Source organism: Panthera pardus, unplaced genomic scaffold (genome assembly GCF_024362965.1).
Source record: "Panthera pardus isolate Hobbes unplaced genomic scaffold, ASM2436296v1 HiC_scaffold_17, whole genome shotgun sequence".
NCBI classification, from domain to species: domain Eukaryota; kingdom Metazoa; phylum Chordata; class Mammalia; order Carnivora; family Felidae; genus Panthera; species Panthera pardus.
Window position 1 is genome coordinate 100,782,379 of NW_026526732.1, and position 17,215 is coordinate 100,799,593.

A 17,215-nucleotide genomic window follows, 5' to 3' on the forward strand; every position below is an offset into this window, starting at 1 on the left:
AGGGGACACCCGCCTAGCCAGCCAGATCAGCCGAATCAACCCTGGCGATCAATGGGGTGACAGATGTCGCAGCCAGATCGCCCTCACATCCGAGGCGCTGGGGGCGCGCAAGAGCTATATAAACCTAAAGAGATTTTTAACTTTACGCATAGGCCGAGTCACTCTAATGGTACCGGGCCTCTAAAAGGATTTTTTAACTAAAGTCCTAATCTAACTAACATCTTAAAGTCTACTTAATTCCTCAAAACGCTAAAATTGGCGCTAACTGTCTCGAATTTGGACTATTTTCATATTATCCAGAATGCCTTGCAGATGGGTGGAGCATGCTAAACACTGCCGTCTCTATTGGTGAGACTTCCCAGCCTCGCCCACCGGAGCGCCAGCTCGCGGCCAGCTGGTCCCGCCTCGCTGCAGACAGCTGGCAGAGCGCTTTGTGAGGCTCCGGGTGCTCCTAGCGGACTCCAGGTCTGTCTCCCTCCTGCCGCTCCCACCCGCCCATCCCCTTCGCCCTCCACTCCCTGGCCCCGAGTCTCTTCCTCCACCGTGCGTCCCAACTCTCTCCCAGCACCCATTCAGTCCTTCTCATCTCCCTCCCACCCGTCCTTTGGCGCCTCCGCCTCCTTCTGGGCAGACGTGGCCCTCTTGGCTGGGGCTGGAGTCATTCTTGGCTCAGCGTGCGTATTTTTATTAACCCGCTCTGCGGAATCCGAACCCACTGGTTTCCGTGGAAGGCTAGCTCGTGGGCTAGCTTTGGGTTTCCGTGGGCTGAGCGGGGACCGGAGTAGCCCAGTCCTAGTAGACTAGGAGTCTAGTCTCGGGTGGTCGAGTCCGTGGCCTGGGCGCATTCCCGAGGCCCGAGGCTCACCTCCCAGCTGTGGCGGGGGACGTGCGGGACCCCGGGGAAGCTACCGCAGGCTGGAAGACCGACGCACATTTTGCAGACAATAGTAATGCTCGGCCGGCCCATCTCTCAATAGCTGTAATAATCACATATGACGATGCATGTGAAAACATGAATTCTTGCAAGGGTTCCAGAGTGCATAATTAATTCTCCGCGGCCCTCCGCACCTTGCCTCACCAGACCGAATTTGAGAAAATTAAGCTTTTCAAGGTCAAAGTGTATGATGTTCTGAATCGGGGAAGTACCGTACTGCTGGCTAGGATGTCTTTACAACAAATGGCCCCAGCTTCCCAAGATCCAGAATAAGAGATCATAAATAGAAATGGTATGGAAGTCAAGTGGTTGTTTCTTTTAATATTTGAAAATGGTGGTATGTTTTCATTGAGTGAGCGAAAACGCAGTCATAAAGGAAAAAAAAAAAACGAAAACAAAAAGCAAAACCGACTTCCTTTGCCAAAATCCTGAATATTCGTTTAGCCCGTGAGCACCGGGGTTGAAGACTCGAAATAAGAGAAATAAGACTGCTGGTGTGCGAGGAGCTGCGTATTTGTTTTTTTCAGAAACCTTTTCTGAAAGGCCATCATGGCAGCAAAGCCCAAGCTCCACTATCCCAACGGAAGAGGCCGGATGGAGTCCGTAAGATGGGTTTTAGCTGCCGCTGGAGTCGAGGTACCCTCTATGCTGTTTCTTCACAGATTTGTTGTACAACTTTGAGACTTTTGAGGAAAACATAAATGGCGGAGTCCTGTTCTAGCCCTCTCCCCCACCCAACACAGACATGCTTGGTTGAGTCAGAAGATTCCTTGGTTGAGTCAAAAGGGGTTTTTCTTTATAAATGGAATGTGGTTAATGGAAATCTGTTTTACTTTCCACTTTTACTTAATCATTGGCTTCTGATCTACCACCAAGAAGTATTAATAAGGAGAAGAGGAATGAACCTGAAATTTGCCAGTTACAACTTTTCTTAATTATACAAGCTATAGGTAAATTTCCTCTTCAATGGCTTCTAACTGGCAGCCTTCCTCTGCATATGTGTAGGCTTTGGCCCACGGTGGTTTTGTCTTTTTGTTCTATTCTTTTAGTTTCTTATTTATGGAAATGTTCTAATGGGTTACAAAGGTTGGGAAACCATTGGCATAAATTTCCCTCACCCATTTTCAATTGTCATTTGCTTTGTGCTAATCTTGTTTCATCCATCTCCTCCATTTGTTTTGTGGGAGTATTGTAGTTTTTATCTCTAAAAGGTAAGGATTTTAATACATAACCACAATACCATAATATCACCCAACAAAATTAGCAGTTCTTTACTAATATCTTAACAGTCTGATTACTTCAAACAGGTCTTTTTATAGTAAGTTTATTCCAGTCTGGATCTATATCATGCCCACACATCGCATTTGCTTAGGTTTCTTTCAGGATTTTTTAAATATGTAACAATTTCCTCTGCATTTTTTAAAAATAAACTTTATACTTGGGAATAATTTTAAATTTATAGCGAAGTTATGAAGACAGTGCACAGTGTTCCATTAATAGCCACTCAGTCCCTCCTGATGATATCGTCTTACATAATCATGTCAAAACTAAGAAATTAACATTGGTGCATGACTAAACTACAGACTATTTGAATTTAATTAGTTTTGCCAATAATGTCCTTTACTCTTCCAGGATCCCACATTATACTTAGTCACTATGTTTCCTTAGTCTCAACCTGTGACAGTTTCTCAGTCTGTCTTTTATTTCACGACCTTGACAGTTTTGAAAAGTATTGGTCAGGTTTTTTGTAGAATTCTCCATAGTTTAGGTTTGTTTGAAGTTTTCTCATAGTTGGACTGGGTTTTGAGGTTTTGGGGAAGAATAGCACAGAGGAGAAATGCCTTTCTCATTGTATCATATTAGGGCTGATATTAACATGAGTATATCACTGGTGCTGTTAACCTTGGTCATTTGGCTAAGACGGTGTCTGCCAGGTTTCTTCATTGTAAAAGGATTTGTTCCCTTTATTTTTTGGAAACGAGTCATTAAGTTCAGCCCACGCTTAAAAGGATGGGAATTAAACTCTACCTCCTGGAGGGGGCGGCATCTGTGTTTAGAATTCTTACATAAGGGAGATTTGGGTTTTTTCTTGTCCATTTATCTATTCAATCATTTATTTTTATCAGTATGGACTTTAGTATTTATTTTGTGCTTTGGGTTATAATCCAATAATGTTTTCTTGCTCAAATTGTCCCACTTTGGCCATTAGCTCTTTCACGTTGGCTCCTGCGTCACAAGTGTGCACATGACTTCATCCTCCCTTTTCTTTTTTTCCCTTTAGCTCTTTCTTACTTTCTGACACTACAAGATGCTTCAGGCTCATCTTGTATTTTCCTTGCCCTGGCCTTAGAAATTGGTATTTTTCCAAGGAGCCCTGGTCCCTTTTATTAGCAAATGGTATTAGCAGCCAACAGCTGAGTGCTAAGTGTCTGCATCTGTTTTTAGTGCCATTTATTTGTGGAAGAAACTACCCTGTAGAATTTCCCCCATTCTGGATTTGACTGACTTACCCTCATTTCAACATACTCTTTTATTCTCTGTGTTTCCTGTAAACTAGTTAGACCCAGAGATATGGTCAAATCCAGGCTCCTTTTTTTCTTTCTATCTCTAAATCTTTTTTTTTTTTCCCTACCAGACTCCATCACAGGGATACTGGGTGCATATTTTTATTATACGACATCCAGGGATGCATGATGTTTGACTGTCTCCTTTTCAGCAACGCCAGCTTGATCAGTGCGTTCCGGTGACGTCAGGCTGGATCCATGCATAAAGTTTCCTCCATCACCTTCTCAACTAGTGGTTTTAGCAGCTATTTTCATCACCATTGTTAGGGATAACAAAATGGTGCTTTTTCTATTTCTGTCTATCATTTTATCTGAATTTATTAACTGTGTTTCTTTTCTGAAGAGTAATTTTTCACTTAACTATTTAATTACTTTGAACTACAGCTCATATGGGAAGAGTAAGGTAAATGCTTGATATAGTCTCTTTATCGATTTTCAGAATAATTAGACGTTACCGTAGTAACCTCCAAAGATGATACATGAGGGTTTTGGGGTTTGCGGTTTTGTGTTGTTTGGTTGGTTTTAGTTTTGGTTTCTTTGCATATCATTATAACTCACCATATAGTGTTTTACAGTTTTCTAAGTGAGTTGATATCACTTTTATATACAAATTCTGACTTCTGACTTCTCTTGAGAAATTTGAAGATCTGATTGATACTGGACCCTCATTTTCAGAGGGCAAGTAATTACTAAGTCTGACTAAGTAAGGAAGGACTGCCACCATAGATGGTCCTTTCTAGTTCATCACAGTCCCCATTATTCCCCCATTGTCTCAGGATATGTTTTCTAATTATGTTAATAAGATAGTGAAAAAAATTCTTGGTCCTGTGACCTGAACCTGGTTGGCTTATTGATGTCACCTACCTTTTCCCTGCATGCTTCTGAGTTTGCAGTTCTGTCTTATTGAATAGGTTTGCAATGGATATCTTATTTGTACCTTTAATATAATCTTTTCCCAAATCTTCTCTCTTCCAATCCTCATTCTACCTCATGCCTCCTACTCTCCTGTGTATGAGTCAAGATTCTTGGTGACAGCAGTAGAAAGCCAACCCTAATTAAGTTCTACAAAAAAGAAAGTGGGTCACGTAACCCACCTCCCCTAGACCAGTTGCAGTGGGCAGGCAGGTGAGGTAGAGGAATTAGCCCAGCAGGTCCTGAACCCACCTTCCAGCCAGTGTGGAGGGAAACCGCAAAGAAGTGTATAAAGGAGAAACTGACTCATGAACTCCCACACAACTTGGTAACCAAATTCCATCTAGAAGAATTATCAGAGGAGGGCTACCTAACTAAAGTCTAATCTCTTAAATAAAGATTTGTCCTTGGAGAATGGAGCTCACACTTTCAGTTGGGAAGTGAAAGTTAGTCTAGGAAAGGAGAGCCAGATAAGTGGTAAAGACTGCAGAGTGGGAATGGCAGAGGCGGATCCCTCGAACCTGTTCACAGATGTTGCACGCTCAGGAGAAACTTAAACACAAGCAAAACAAAAGGAAACAAGTTTTCTGTAGGTTTGAAAGAGTCTCAGCCATTTTTGTTACAGAATACCCCGCGTCCTGGATTTGCCTGATTTTCACCTTGCAGTTAGATCTGGCAGTATTTTTTACAGTGTTATTGTGCCCTTCTCACTGTCACGGCAGGAAGCACACACTGTCTCAGTGTCCCCCAATGGGGAGCTAAGTTTGACCACTTGGTTAGATAGATGGTGTGATCTCCAAATCTTTCCACCACAAAGATGCTTTTTTCCTTTGTCATAATTAACTTGTGGGCTGATACTTTAAGGTTGTTTGAATATTCTGTTCCCCGTAAGGCAGTGATTTCAGCATCCATTTTGATCCTTTTCAGAATCAGTTGTTACATTGTAGGTTACAAATTGGTGATTTTCTAATTGTATCATTAGCACTAATTCTTCTGTAAAAAAAAAAAAAAAAGAAGCTTTTCCTTCTGCCTTGTTGAATATCATCACTTAAGGACACAGGGATTTTTTTTTATTAGAGTGTGTGATGATCCTTAAGTGACATTACCTGTCTGATGCTTGAATTGTCCCTAATTTGGCTAAGGACTCCCCTTCAGGTAGGGTCCTGCCTGCCTTTGCCTTTGCCATATCTCATTGGTCTTTGAGCTCTTCCTTGCTTTCTGATGTATTAGCATCAACCTTTTCTCCCAGGAGTCCAGGTTTCTTTTAGTGATACAGGGAAACCAAGATGTGGGTGCTAAGTGTGCTCCTTCTGCTTCTGAGACAGTTTAACTTGGTATTTTCAGTCCTGATCCTGTAATGATATGTGCCTTCATGGGGGATATCTTTTTTTTTTTTTTTTTAATTTAGTTTGATGAAGAATTCTTAGAAACAAAAGAACAGTTACAGAAGTTGCAGGATGGTGAGTATGGAAGTGAAACAACTGTTTGGTAATGCTGATTTTTCTTTTAAGAACCAATATTTATGTGGAAGGTCAAAGATGCTGCTTACACTGAACTCTCAACAGTATCCTAACACCAGGGGGGAAAATAGCTGAAATTGCTCTTCTCTGAGAGCTAAAGGGAGTGAACCATCAGGTGAACAGCCTTTCTCCATCCCTTTCTCCTCTCTCTGCCCCCCTCTTATCCCGCTTTTTTTCCTCTCCTTCATACCTTCCCTCTTCATCTTCCCCACCTAGCTCCAAATTATCTGAGCCATCAGTGCCTGCTTGAGTATGCAAACAGAAGTCCTCATTTAAACTGGGCCGCATATTTGCAGTGAATACTAAACAGAAATGAATTCAATGAAAGTCCCCCCACCTTAAACTCCTGATCAGCCCCACTCCCTCTATGCCCAGGCTCCATAAGGAATACCTAGTGACTCTGTAAGTAGCCTCCCTCCCAGCCATCAGCAGGGTCTCTAGACCCAACTGAAGGCTGCCTCAAGAGGGACCAACTGTAATGTCCCTCTTCCTGTGTGACACTGGCCTCATGTCACTAGGCATGTGTTGAGTAATCATTTTCCCCAGACACTCATGTACCCCCAATCTGTGAGCTCCTTGAGGGCTAGGCTGTATCCTACATTTGCATCTCTCCCCAGGGCTTAGTATGTGGAAAGTGTTGACACAGTTTTGTTGAAAAAAGCAAGTGGTTGGTTTTTGATCCATGACAGCAGACTTGGTAGTACGTGGTCTGTGGCTGTGGAACAGAAAGCCCGGTGAGTACACATGAGTCTCAGTCGGTGACGTAGGTTTTATGATCAGATTGTTTAAAGCAGTGCAATCGATAGAACATTCTACAGTGATGGAAATGTTCTGTTCCCAGTCTGGTGTCATAGCCACTAGCCATACATGCCTACTGAGCACTTGCAATGTGTCTAGCATGCTTAAGGAATTAATTCTAAATTTGTCAAAATTTTGATTAATTTAAGTGTACGTTTAACTAGACACATGCAGCTACTGACTACTGACTGGGTTGGCCAGTGCAGCTCTGAAGAAATATCTTCCCCACATTCTCTCCTGCCCCTTGTCATGACTGTTGGGCACTTTTGCTGGTATGAACATGAAAAGGGAAGGTTTTGAACAGGGCTTGTTTTCAGGCTTCTTTGGCAGTTCAGTCTGCTACCCTGCATGAAGTTGATGTCATCTGTCATCAGGGAGCTTTCCACTGTTCCCAAGGCTCTGGCTCCACCGTCCCTTTTCATTCAATAGGGCATGTTCAGGGGTTGGGGGACAGGGAAGAGATCAGTTTTAACTCTGGGCTTCCATTCTCAGGTAACCACCTGCTGTTCCAGCAAGTGCCAATGGTTGAAATTGACGGGATGAAGTTGGTGCAGACCCGCAGCATCCTTCACTACATAGCAGAGAAGCACCACCTGTTTGGCAAGGACCTCAAGGAGAGAACTCTGTACTATGGCCCTCTCAAGTGTTCTCTATTGTCACTTACTGAGACCTCAGCCGATTAGCAGTCTCTACAGCACGCCCCGTCTCCTTTATGTCTTGTATCATTAGAGTAAACCGGGAACAAAAACCAGTTGGAAAATCAGCACAGAGAGTCTGGGCAAAACAATAGAGAAGAATTGAGTTCAGATACTAGATCCTCTATTTGGGGTGTGATTGTTTCAGGTTTCAACAGGTTTAAATGCTTTGATATTGCTTTTTACCTTTCTTGCAAATTTAATATCACAGAGTATTAAGAACAGGAGGCTGCCATGACATTCAAGGTCAGGAATACTGTACCTTGATTATAATTTGGATTATATTTTTGATATATAAATCAAAATGGCTGAGTTCCACAGTCCTGCCGAGTGTCCTGTACAATATATTAATATCATATGCCTGATAATGAAAGTCAATTAATATGGATAATGGAGTCAATGAAATATTGGGTGGAGTGTTTAGCACCATGCCTGGTACATACCAAGCATTCCATAAATGATAGCCACTGTTTTTATAAATGTGAAATTCCACCCACACCAAGCGTGGGTTCTGGAGTAAGGATACACAATTAGGGTCCCTGGAGAGGGGGATGTCATGGCTATTTGCTTTCTGATCTGTGACAGATTTTTTTGAATTACAGCTAAAATTGGCTTTGCATCTTTGCTCTTGAGCCACGTATAGATAAATGCTCCCGGGTCCTTAAGTTGCCAGAGCCTTAAGAGAAAAGCACTCTGAATTCTTAGTTGTGGAAGCCGATGAGTTCAAAGAAGGGGAAACTGAGATAACTTTTCTTTGTTGTTATTTTAAGGATTGACATGTATGTGGAGGGGACGCTAGATCTGCTGGAACTGATTATCATGCATCCTTTCCTAAAACCAGATGATCAACAAAAGGAAGTGGTTAACATGGCCCAGAAGGCTATAATTAGATACTTTCCTGTGTTTGAAAAGGTAGGTGGCGGAGCAACTCACAAACACAGCATGACCAGACTACAAGGGAGCTGTCACTGATGCCCCGCTCTGCTCTGGGCAGTGGAAAGGGGAGCCTGCTGGACTAACCTCGGGGATTCCCGAGAGCTGACAGTAGCTGTCAGAGCAAAGCCAGGGTGTCTTGAAGCCCCTCAGGCTCTACTTGGACCATGTTACTCGGAAGTCTGGAAAAAACATGGGTTCACCACATGTGTGCATTATTGTTCACCGGGTGCCCACCCTGTGTAAGATGCAGAAAAGCAGAAACTGCCTAATTCCTACCTTCTTTCATCCCATGAACATTTGAGGAAGGGCCATTGTATACCAACATCCTACCTGATAGTTTGGTATGATGAGAAGACCATTGTTTTATTTCTCTCCCGTTTGCTCTCTTTGCTTCCTGTTTTGTTATTTTCCTCATCTTGTTAATATATCTGCTTTACTGGGCTTCAGACTCCTGTTTTTCTCAACTAAGAGCAATTGTTTTAAATGTTTCGGTTAAAAAAAAGAAGAGAGTGTAAACGTACAGAATTGGCAAATCTCTGGCCATCTTTGTAGAATTAGATTTAAGAAGGAGAGGTATTCTCTGGGTTTTTCGGTCACTTGGTTTCATGATCTCTCACCCACAGGCACTTTGCAAATGTAAAATGTGATAATGTAGAAATGTGTGACAAGGGAGGAAGAGGTGCCTTGGTGAGAGGTCACTGCTGGTTCTTAAATTCCTATGGCCCAGACTGAATCAGGGCTCCTAATACATACATGAGCTAAAAATTTTTAGCTTTATTTTTTTTAATTTTTATTGTTTTTTACACATATGGAATGGAATCACAGAGAGACTGAACAACATGCCTAATGTGGGGAGCCAGGATTGGGAATCCTGGCCTCTGACTGCAATTCTGGATTCACTATGCTCTCCCACTCTGGCTCCAGTAGCTATACTTGATTTGGAGTTGTATGTAGAGCCCCTGTCTGACACCCCGCCAACCCCCCCCCCCACACACACACACACACCTTGCATGCATTCATACTCACTTATGGGCATCTAAGAGTTCACTACAAAGGAGATCCCCCCTTTTCTTTCTTTCTTATTTTTTTTTTTTTTAACTTTTATTTATTACTGAGAGAGAGACACACAGAGCGTGAGCAGGGGCAGGGTAGAGAGAGGGGGAGTCACCGAATCTGAAGTAGGCTCTGAGCTGTCACCACCGAGCCCGACGCGGTGCTCGAACTCACAAACCTAGAGATCACTACCTGAGCCGAAGTCGGTCGCCCAACCAACTTAGCCACCCAGGCGCCCCAATCCCTCCCTTTTTTACCACTGTTCCTTGCTTCCTCCTCCTCCTCATCTATCCCTATGAATCTCTGAAGCGACATGTTGCCCTCACAACGGGAATCAAGATGAGCCCTTGTGCTTTTAGTTTTCTCTGTCTTGGAAGTTGTGACAGGAAGCCTGCTTTATTAAAAAAATTTTTTTTTTCAATGTTTATTTTTGAGAGACAGAGACAGGTTGTGAGCAGGGGAGGGGCAGAGAAAGAGAGAGGGAGAAACAGAATCCGGAGCAGGCTCTAGGCTCTGAGCTGTCAACACAGAGCCTGACGTGGGGCTCGAACTCACGAACTGTGAGATCATAACCTGAGCCAAAGTCGGACAGTTAAGGGACTAATCTACCCAGGCACCTCGGAAACCTGCTTTTTTTATGGTCATGTCTAGTTGATGACTGCAGGTCCCCATGTTTGTAGAAATACGGAGTCAGCAAGTGAGATTAGAGTCCTTGGAGGGGACCTGTTGCTGACTTACATGACGTCCCCCAACCTCCTGCATCTGTCACCTCTAATCATTTCTGTAGGATACATTTATGGAATAGATGTGTCCTTTTAAAGCACTGAATGCTAAATCTAGAATTCAGATTTTCTTCCCCTTTTCAGTGTTTGATATAAAGCAAGTATTTAATGGTACTTCTGTGTCTACACCCTTTGTGTGTTCTCTCTCTCTGATATAGGGATCCTCCTCTTGGTATTACTTATATGCAGAGATACTGCACTGACTCAATAGTTTCATCAGTTTCTCTGTGTAAAGAATTGTTAGCAATGCAAAACATTTATATCCTGCAGGTTTTAAGGGATCATGGGCAAAGGTTTCTCGTTGGTAACCAGCTGAGCCTTGCGGACGTGATTCTACTCCAAACCATTTTGGCTCTAGAAGAGAAAATCCCCAATATCCTATCTGCATTTCCTCACCTCCAGGTAAATAAAACCATGTTTTAGAAGATTGGTCCAGATCTGTTAGACCTTCCTTCCTTCAATATCTGTTAGTTGGTTGGCTAGGGGTGCATGTGTCCTTTTTTAGATTCTGGTTAGTAAAATGAAATGAAAGTAGAAACTTGAAATGGTTTTTCTGGTTCCCAGATCTTACGAGCTGGAAGATAACATATCTGTGAAAGCAGTTTTACCTAAGTTTTGTCCCATAACTACGCTCTTGAAACAAATCACATACACAGTTTGCTAACAAACTTGCCTTAGGGGTAATCTCAGGGATGAGGTGTTCCTCATCTGTCCATGCCGTATATATACTGACAGGAGGGCTTCAGGGTCAACACCAAAAACAGTCTCCTTGTCAGGATGTGGCTCCCGATTTTCAGAAATAGTAGGTGCTCTTGAATTGGAAATGTCCCAGCCTGAGTTCTGAAAACAAGTAAGAGGCTCACTGAATATCACTCCAGAGAGTTCCCACCATACATTCCCCTTCTTGGAAAATCCAAGGAGAGACTTGTGTGTGTCTCCACTTATTCCTCAGTATTATTCTGGTAAGACTGATCATGGAACTTCAAAGCAGAAAAGGGCTTTAAACAACTAATCTCATCCAGCACCTTTGGTGTAGATACGAGGAAATAGAGACCCAAGGTCAGGAAGTCAGCAGCCAAGATGGCCTAGTTAGTGAGCCTCAGTTCTGTCTAGGACCTTAGCCTTTTATCTCCAGGTCCAGTGGGTTTCCTCTATATGGGGGTTTGGCAAACTGCAGCCTCCGGGTCAGATCAACCCTGCCACCTGTTTGTGTATGGTCCCTGAGCTAAGAATGGTTTTTACATTTTTTTTTAAAGTTTTATTTATTTTTAAGAAATCTCTACACCCAACATGGGGCTTGAACTCATGACCCCAAGATCAAGAGTCACACACTCCTCCGACTGAACCAACCAGGTACCCCAATTTTTACATATTTAAGTGGTTGAAAAAAAACATCAGAAGAATAGTATTTCATGACACATGAAATTATATAAAGTTTGAATTTCACAAAGCCATGCTCATTCATGCACACATTGTTTACAGCTGCTTTTGTACTACCACAAGAGTTCAGTAGTTTTTTTTTTTTAACGTTTATTTATTTTTGAGACAGAGACAGAGCATGAACGGGGGAGGGTCAGAGAAAGAGGGAGACACAGAATCTGAAACAGGCTTCAGGCTCTGAGCAGTCAGCACAGAGCCCGACGCGGGGCTTGAACCCACGGACCGCGAGATTGTGACCTGAGCTGAAGTCGGATGCTTAACCAACTGAGCCACCCAGGCGCCCCAAGAGTTCAATAGTTCTGATAGAGACCATATGGCTTGCAAAACCTAAAATATTTACTAACCGGTCCTTTATAGGAAAAGGTTGCCAATCCCTTATATACCCAAATGGGCACATATTTGACTAAGTTACCAAAAGTCAAGAGAAATACACTAGATCTCCAAAATCTCCAATGCTTCTTAAAAAATGATAATAATTTTTCCAAGCCTAGCAAATACACTTTGATATACTTATGAGGACAACAACCACTAGTTAAATACATACACCTGGAAAAGAAGAATAGAAGTCTTCAACAAGGCAGTAGCCATTATATTGTTTAGCTGCCTGTTCATTTCCTCTTGTAGACACAGGGGTGAACATTCTTTAACCTGACTTTCATACCAGTAGGTCCCTGAAATAACTCAGGGACCTGTTGGCATTTTCCATCCATGACACTAACAACTTATTTTTAAACCCCAGGTACATCTGTGTAAATGTAATTTTTTGAAACGTGGGTCAAGGTTTTTTTTTTTTCCATATTGAAGGATAGTTGACACATAATGCCATGTTAGTTTCAACACCGTGACCCAGCAGCTCCACACATCATGCTATGCTCATGACAAGTGTAGCTACCATTTGTCCCCATACAACGCTATTACAGTGTCATAGACTATATTGTCTGTGTTGTACCTTTCATTCCCATGATTTATTAATTCCATAACTAGAAGCCTTTATCTCCCACCCCACCCGTTTTGTCTATCCCGCCCCCACCCCACCACCTTCCTTCTGGCACCTGTCAGTTTGTTCTCTATTTATGTGTCTGTTTCTGTTGCTTGTTTCATTTTTTAGATCCCACATATAAGAAAAATCCTATGATACTTGTCTTTTTCTGACTTATTTCACTGAGCATAATACCTTCTAGATCCATCCATGTTGTCACAAATGGCAGAATTTCATTCTTTTGTATGGCCAAGTAGTGTTCCATTGTATATATAAACACATATCTTATATATCCACATCTTCCTTATCCATTCATCTATGGGTGGACACTTAGGTTGTTTCCATAATCTGGCTATTATAAATAATACCACAATAAGCACAGGGGTGCATATATCTTTTCAAATTAGGGTTTTAATTTTCTTTGCGTAAATACTCAGTAGTGGAATTACTGGATTGTATGGTATTTTTATTTTTAATTTTTTGAGGAACCTCCTTACTGTTTTCCATAGCAGCTGTACCTAAATACAATTTTAATCTCTGATGAGATTGGGCATCAATATTAAAACACTTTTTTTTATGTTTATTTTATTTTTTGAGAGAGAGAGAGAGAGAGAGAGAGAGGGACCAAGCATGAGCAGGGGAGGGACAGAGAGAAAGGGAAACACAGAATCTGAAGCAGGCTCCAGACCTGAGCTAAAGTCAGACACTTAACTGACTGAGTCACCCAGGGACCCCTTGGTATTAAAGGACTTTAGAATCTAACACCAGATCTAAGTTGAAATGAGTATCATTCCTGCATTGATTAAAGGGCATAAAAGTCAGATGTCACAAAAGTTTTATTATATGTGACAAATATGAATCTCAGGTAAACCTTTAAATGATAAATCCTATAGAACAAGTTTCCAAATGTTAGTATAGTATTTGAAATTAGATGATATAAAGAGTTAAAATAAGTAATAAAAAGAGAAAATTGTCATTTACATAGCTTTAATTGACATAATTATTAGCTTTTGTTAATAGTGAAATATGTATGTATGTTTCTGTATCTCTGTGTGCATGCTTAAGGCTATGCTTTGTATATTATTGACTTTTAATAAATAGTAACTTTTTGAATAAATGACCTCTTTGAAAAATTTTATTAGAATAATTATATATGATAGATATACACTTCTTCATATGGTTCAAAATTTTTATTAGATCGAATAGACTTTTCTTCTCAATTACTGAGAATTGGTAAGATTTGACTGTATGAATGGAAAATATGATTTCCGTAAATATCTGGTATCTGGGGTCTGAACCCCAGGCTGTAAAAAATGCTACTGTCCGTCTCCCATTCATAGCCATAAAGAGGATCCATTTGCTAATAGGAGTAAAACAAGTCCAAGGAAGCTGAATTTCAGTTGTGCCATATGGTGACTTTTTTAAATACTTTTATTCAAATGACTCATGCATTTTCTCTGAGTAGAATAGTATATTTAAGTTACTGATTTTTCCTTCCTTTTTTCTCTTTAAGCAAGTATTATAATCCTAATCTAAGTATCTTTTTTATTTTTCTATGTCTGAAAAGAATTCACATTTTGGTCTGAGCTGTGAGTTTGCATGAATAAGGCCTGGATAGATCCCAGCCATTGTGGGCAGAGATTGTAAATAGTCACACCAACACTTCTGCTTGGGTTTCTGTAACAAATATGTATTGCAAAAACTTTCATGGGCCATTTTGCCCAACTGTATTTTCACAGTAACTTATTACCTTTGCTGTTAACCTTGAACTGTTGTGTTTTCCTTTTTCAGGAGTTCACAGTGAAAATCAGTAATATACCTACAATTAAGAAATTCCTTGAACCTGGCAGCAAGAAGAAGCCTCCTCCAGATGACATCTACGTGAGAACCGTCTACAACATCTTTATGCCCTAAGACATCACACCCATCTGTGAGTGCGAGCTAGTCCCTAGAGATTGCTGTCTCCACAATAGCATCTTCACTGATGCTGGGCCACTGCGATCCCAGCTCTGTCATGGTGCTATGTATGATTGTTCTTCAGTTGGGTCTTTCATGTCAAGATCTCTTTTAGAATCATTGATTTTTTTTTTTTTTTTTTTTTTTTTGTGCAGTGAATAATTGTTAAGTGACCTTTTTCTGAAAACCTTTTTGAAGAGGCTGACATTTAAGTTAGATCTGATGTGGTTACTCATTTCCTGAATACCAAGGATGGGCAGGACCTCATGTTCTCTGAGCTTCTTTTCTCCTTTCCTTATCCCATTCTAAATGCCCTCCAATCTTTTCCTAATGTTTATTGTTTGATAACAACAGAATATCTAGTGAATAATTCCTCTCTGCTATAATAAGTCTGTGGTAGTAATGAAGGCAGTCAGTATTAGCCAAAATAAAGAATTTATAAATCATCGCCCTGTTGCCAGAATTTTTTTTTTAATTAAGTTGTTTGGAATTTATAACACACTCTCATGGTTCAAAAATCAAAAGAGCATAAGAGGGTATAGAGTTGGAAGTGTTCTTTTCAGCCCTGCCCCCAAGCTACCCAGTTCTGTTCCCCATAGGTAAACACACTTATCATTTGTATATCCCTCCAGTTGTATTTGATGCATGTATATGAAAATATAAATATATATTATTTATCTTCTTACTACCCAAATGGTTATTTGTAGACGGGTAACTTTTTGCATTTCAAAACTAAAAGTACTGTTTGTTAATACTCCTTTATTTTTTTTATTTTTAAGTAAACTTTTTTTTAAAGTTTATTCATTTATTTTGAGAGAGAGAGAGAGCAGGGGAAGGGCAGTGAGAGAGGGAGAGAGAGAATCCCAAGCAGGCCCCACACTGTCAGCACAGAGCCCAATGAGGGGCTTGAACTCATGAACTGTGAGATCATGACCTGAGCTGAAACCAAGAGTTGGACGCTTAACCGACTGAGCCACTCAGGTGCCCCTATTTTTAAGTAAACTTACTAATTAAAGTATAATACACACACAAAGGTAAGCATATTGTAATTTTAAAGTATAATGAATTGTCACAAAGTGAATACTCCAATGTAACCACCATTCAAATCAAGAAATAAAACATCATCAACACCTCAGAGGCACCCCCCAAATGTCTCTTCTTGATAGTTTTTGTATATATAGTGCAATCATATGATACACATTTTTCTGTTTACTTTTTATACTTAATAATTTTTATGCCAAGAACGTATACCCTTGTTATACCACTGTATTAATACCGCTTTAAACATGTGTTGGTTTATTGCTCAGATACTGAGTACCTATTATATGCCAGGGAGGGTGTCAGGAGGCAGAATCCCAAAACAGAGCCCCTGCTCTGGAAAAATCCACCACACGGTAAGGGAGATAGACATGTAAACAGCTGAAGTAACTTTGGAAAAGGAAGAGTTGCTGCTTTTAGAGTATCTGATATTTCAAGAATTAAAAAAAAATTTTTTTAACGTTTTTATTTATTTATGAGACAGAGAGAGACAGAGCATGAACGGGGGAGGGGCAGAGAGAGAGGGAGACACAGAATCGGAAGAAGGCTCCAGGCTCTGAGCCATCAGCCGAGAGCCCGACACGGGGCTTGAACTCACGGACCGCGAGATGGTCACCTGAGCTGAAGTCGGACGCTTAACTGACTGAGCCACCCAGGCGCCCCTGATATTTCAAGAATTAAAAAACTAAGGAAAAGCAAGTTTTTGATGAGAGTCTTAGGACAAACTCATTTCTTACTGGAGAGGAATTTTTTGTCCAGATGTAAAAAGCAAACAGCAGCCATGAGGTGATCATTAATGTCTATCTTAATCAATGCCAGTACCTCAGTGTTTTATTAGAGGAAAATCAAGTACAGCCATCAGGGTGATTATTTGTGTTCTCATGTACACAGTGTGGGCTTCTGTTATCACTATGATATTTAGAATTGCTGGAGGAGCAATGGCTTGGTGGCAGGCACAGTGCCGGGCAAGCCTGAGAAGTAATGATGGGCTAGGCTGCTGCTTCTGAGGGAGAGGCCCAGGCTCCCTCTAGGCTCCTGAGAGCAAGAGCAAAAGCCAGTAAGAGGAAAATGGGGGGTGTATAGTACAGTATCACCTCACCCAAAGACAGGTCTGCCCTTTGCTTCTGGGAGTTGATCTCTAAGCCCTTGGAATATCATGCCTGATGGGAACGCCTGTTTGCCTGGAGGAATTGGGCCAGCCAGATCATAACTACATGATTTAGGGTGAGACCCTTGAGTCACACCAACAATAGAGTACAGGGTGGGGTCACATGTCTACTCAACTATGGAGGGGCTGGAGACAGATCAGCCATATGGACAGTCAATCATGCCCATATGATGGAGCCCTCACACCCACTCCCAAATTCTTGACTCAAGGCTCCAGGAGCTGTCCTGGTTGATTATACTCCATTGTCACACATGGTTGTCAGGAGGAGTTAATGCTCTCCACGACTACACAGGACGAGGACATCCGGAAGCTCCATGTTGGGAACCTTCCTGGATTCTGCCCTGTGCATGTCTTCCCTTGGCTGATTTTCATTTGTATCCTGTCCTTGTAATAAACTACAGCTGTGAGTATAATAGCTCTCAATGTGTTCTGTGAGTTTG

The 17,215-nt window shown here is 41.4% G+C and overlaps 1 protein-coding gene across 1 annotated transcript; it reads left to right on the plus strand.

Annotated features, from left to right (window-relative positions):
• Positions 1–335: 335 nt before the first annotated feature.
• GSTA4 (glutathione S-transferase alpha 4) lies at positions 336–15,017 on the plus strand. Its single transcript, XM_053904800.1, has 7 exons — positions 336–465; positions 1,462–1,570; positions 5,819–5,870; positions 7,221–7,353; positions 8,194–8,335; positions 10,465–10,596; positions 14,405–15,017. The coding sequence occupies exons 2-7, from the start codon at positions 1,484–1,486 to the stop codon at positions 14,525–14,527; spliced, it is 669 nt and encodes a 222-aa protein (XP_053760775.1). The 5' UTR covers positions 336–465; positions 1,462–1,483; the 3' UTR covers positions 14,528–15,017.
• The last annotated feature ends 2,198 nt before the right edge of the window (positions 15,018–17,215 follow it).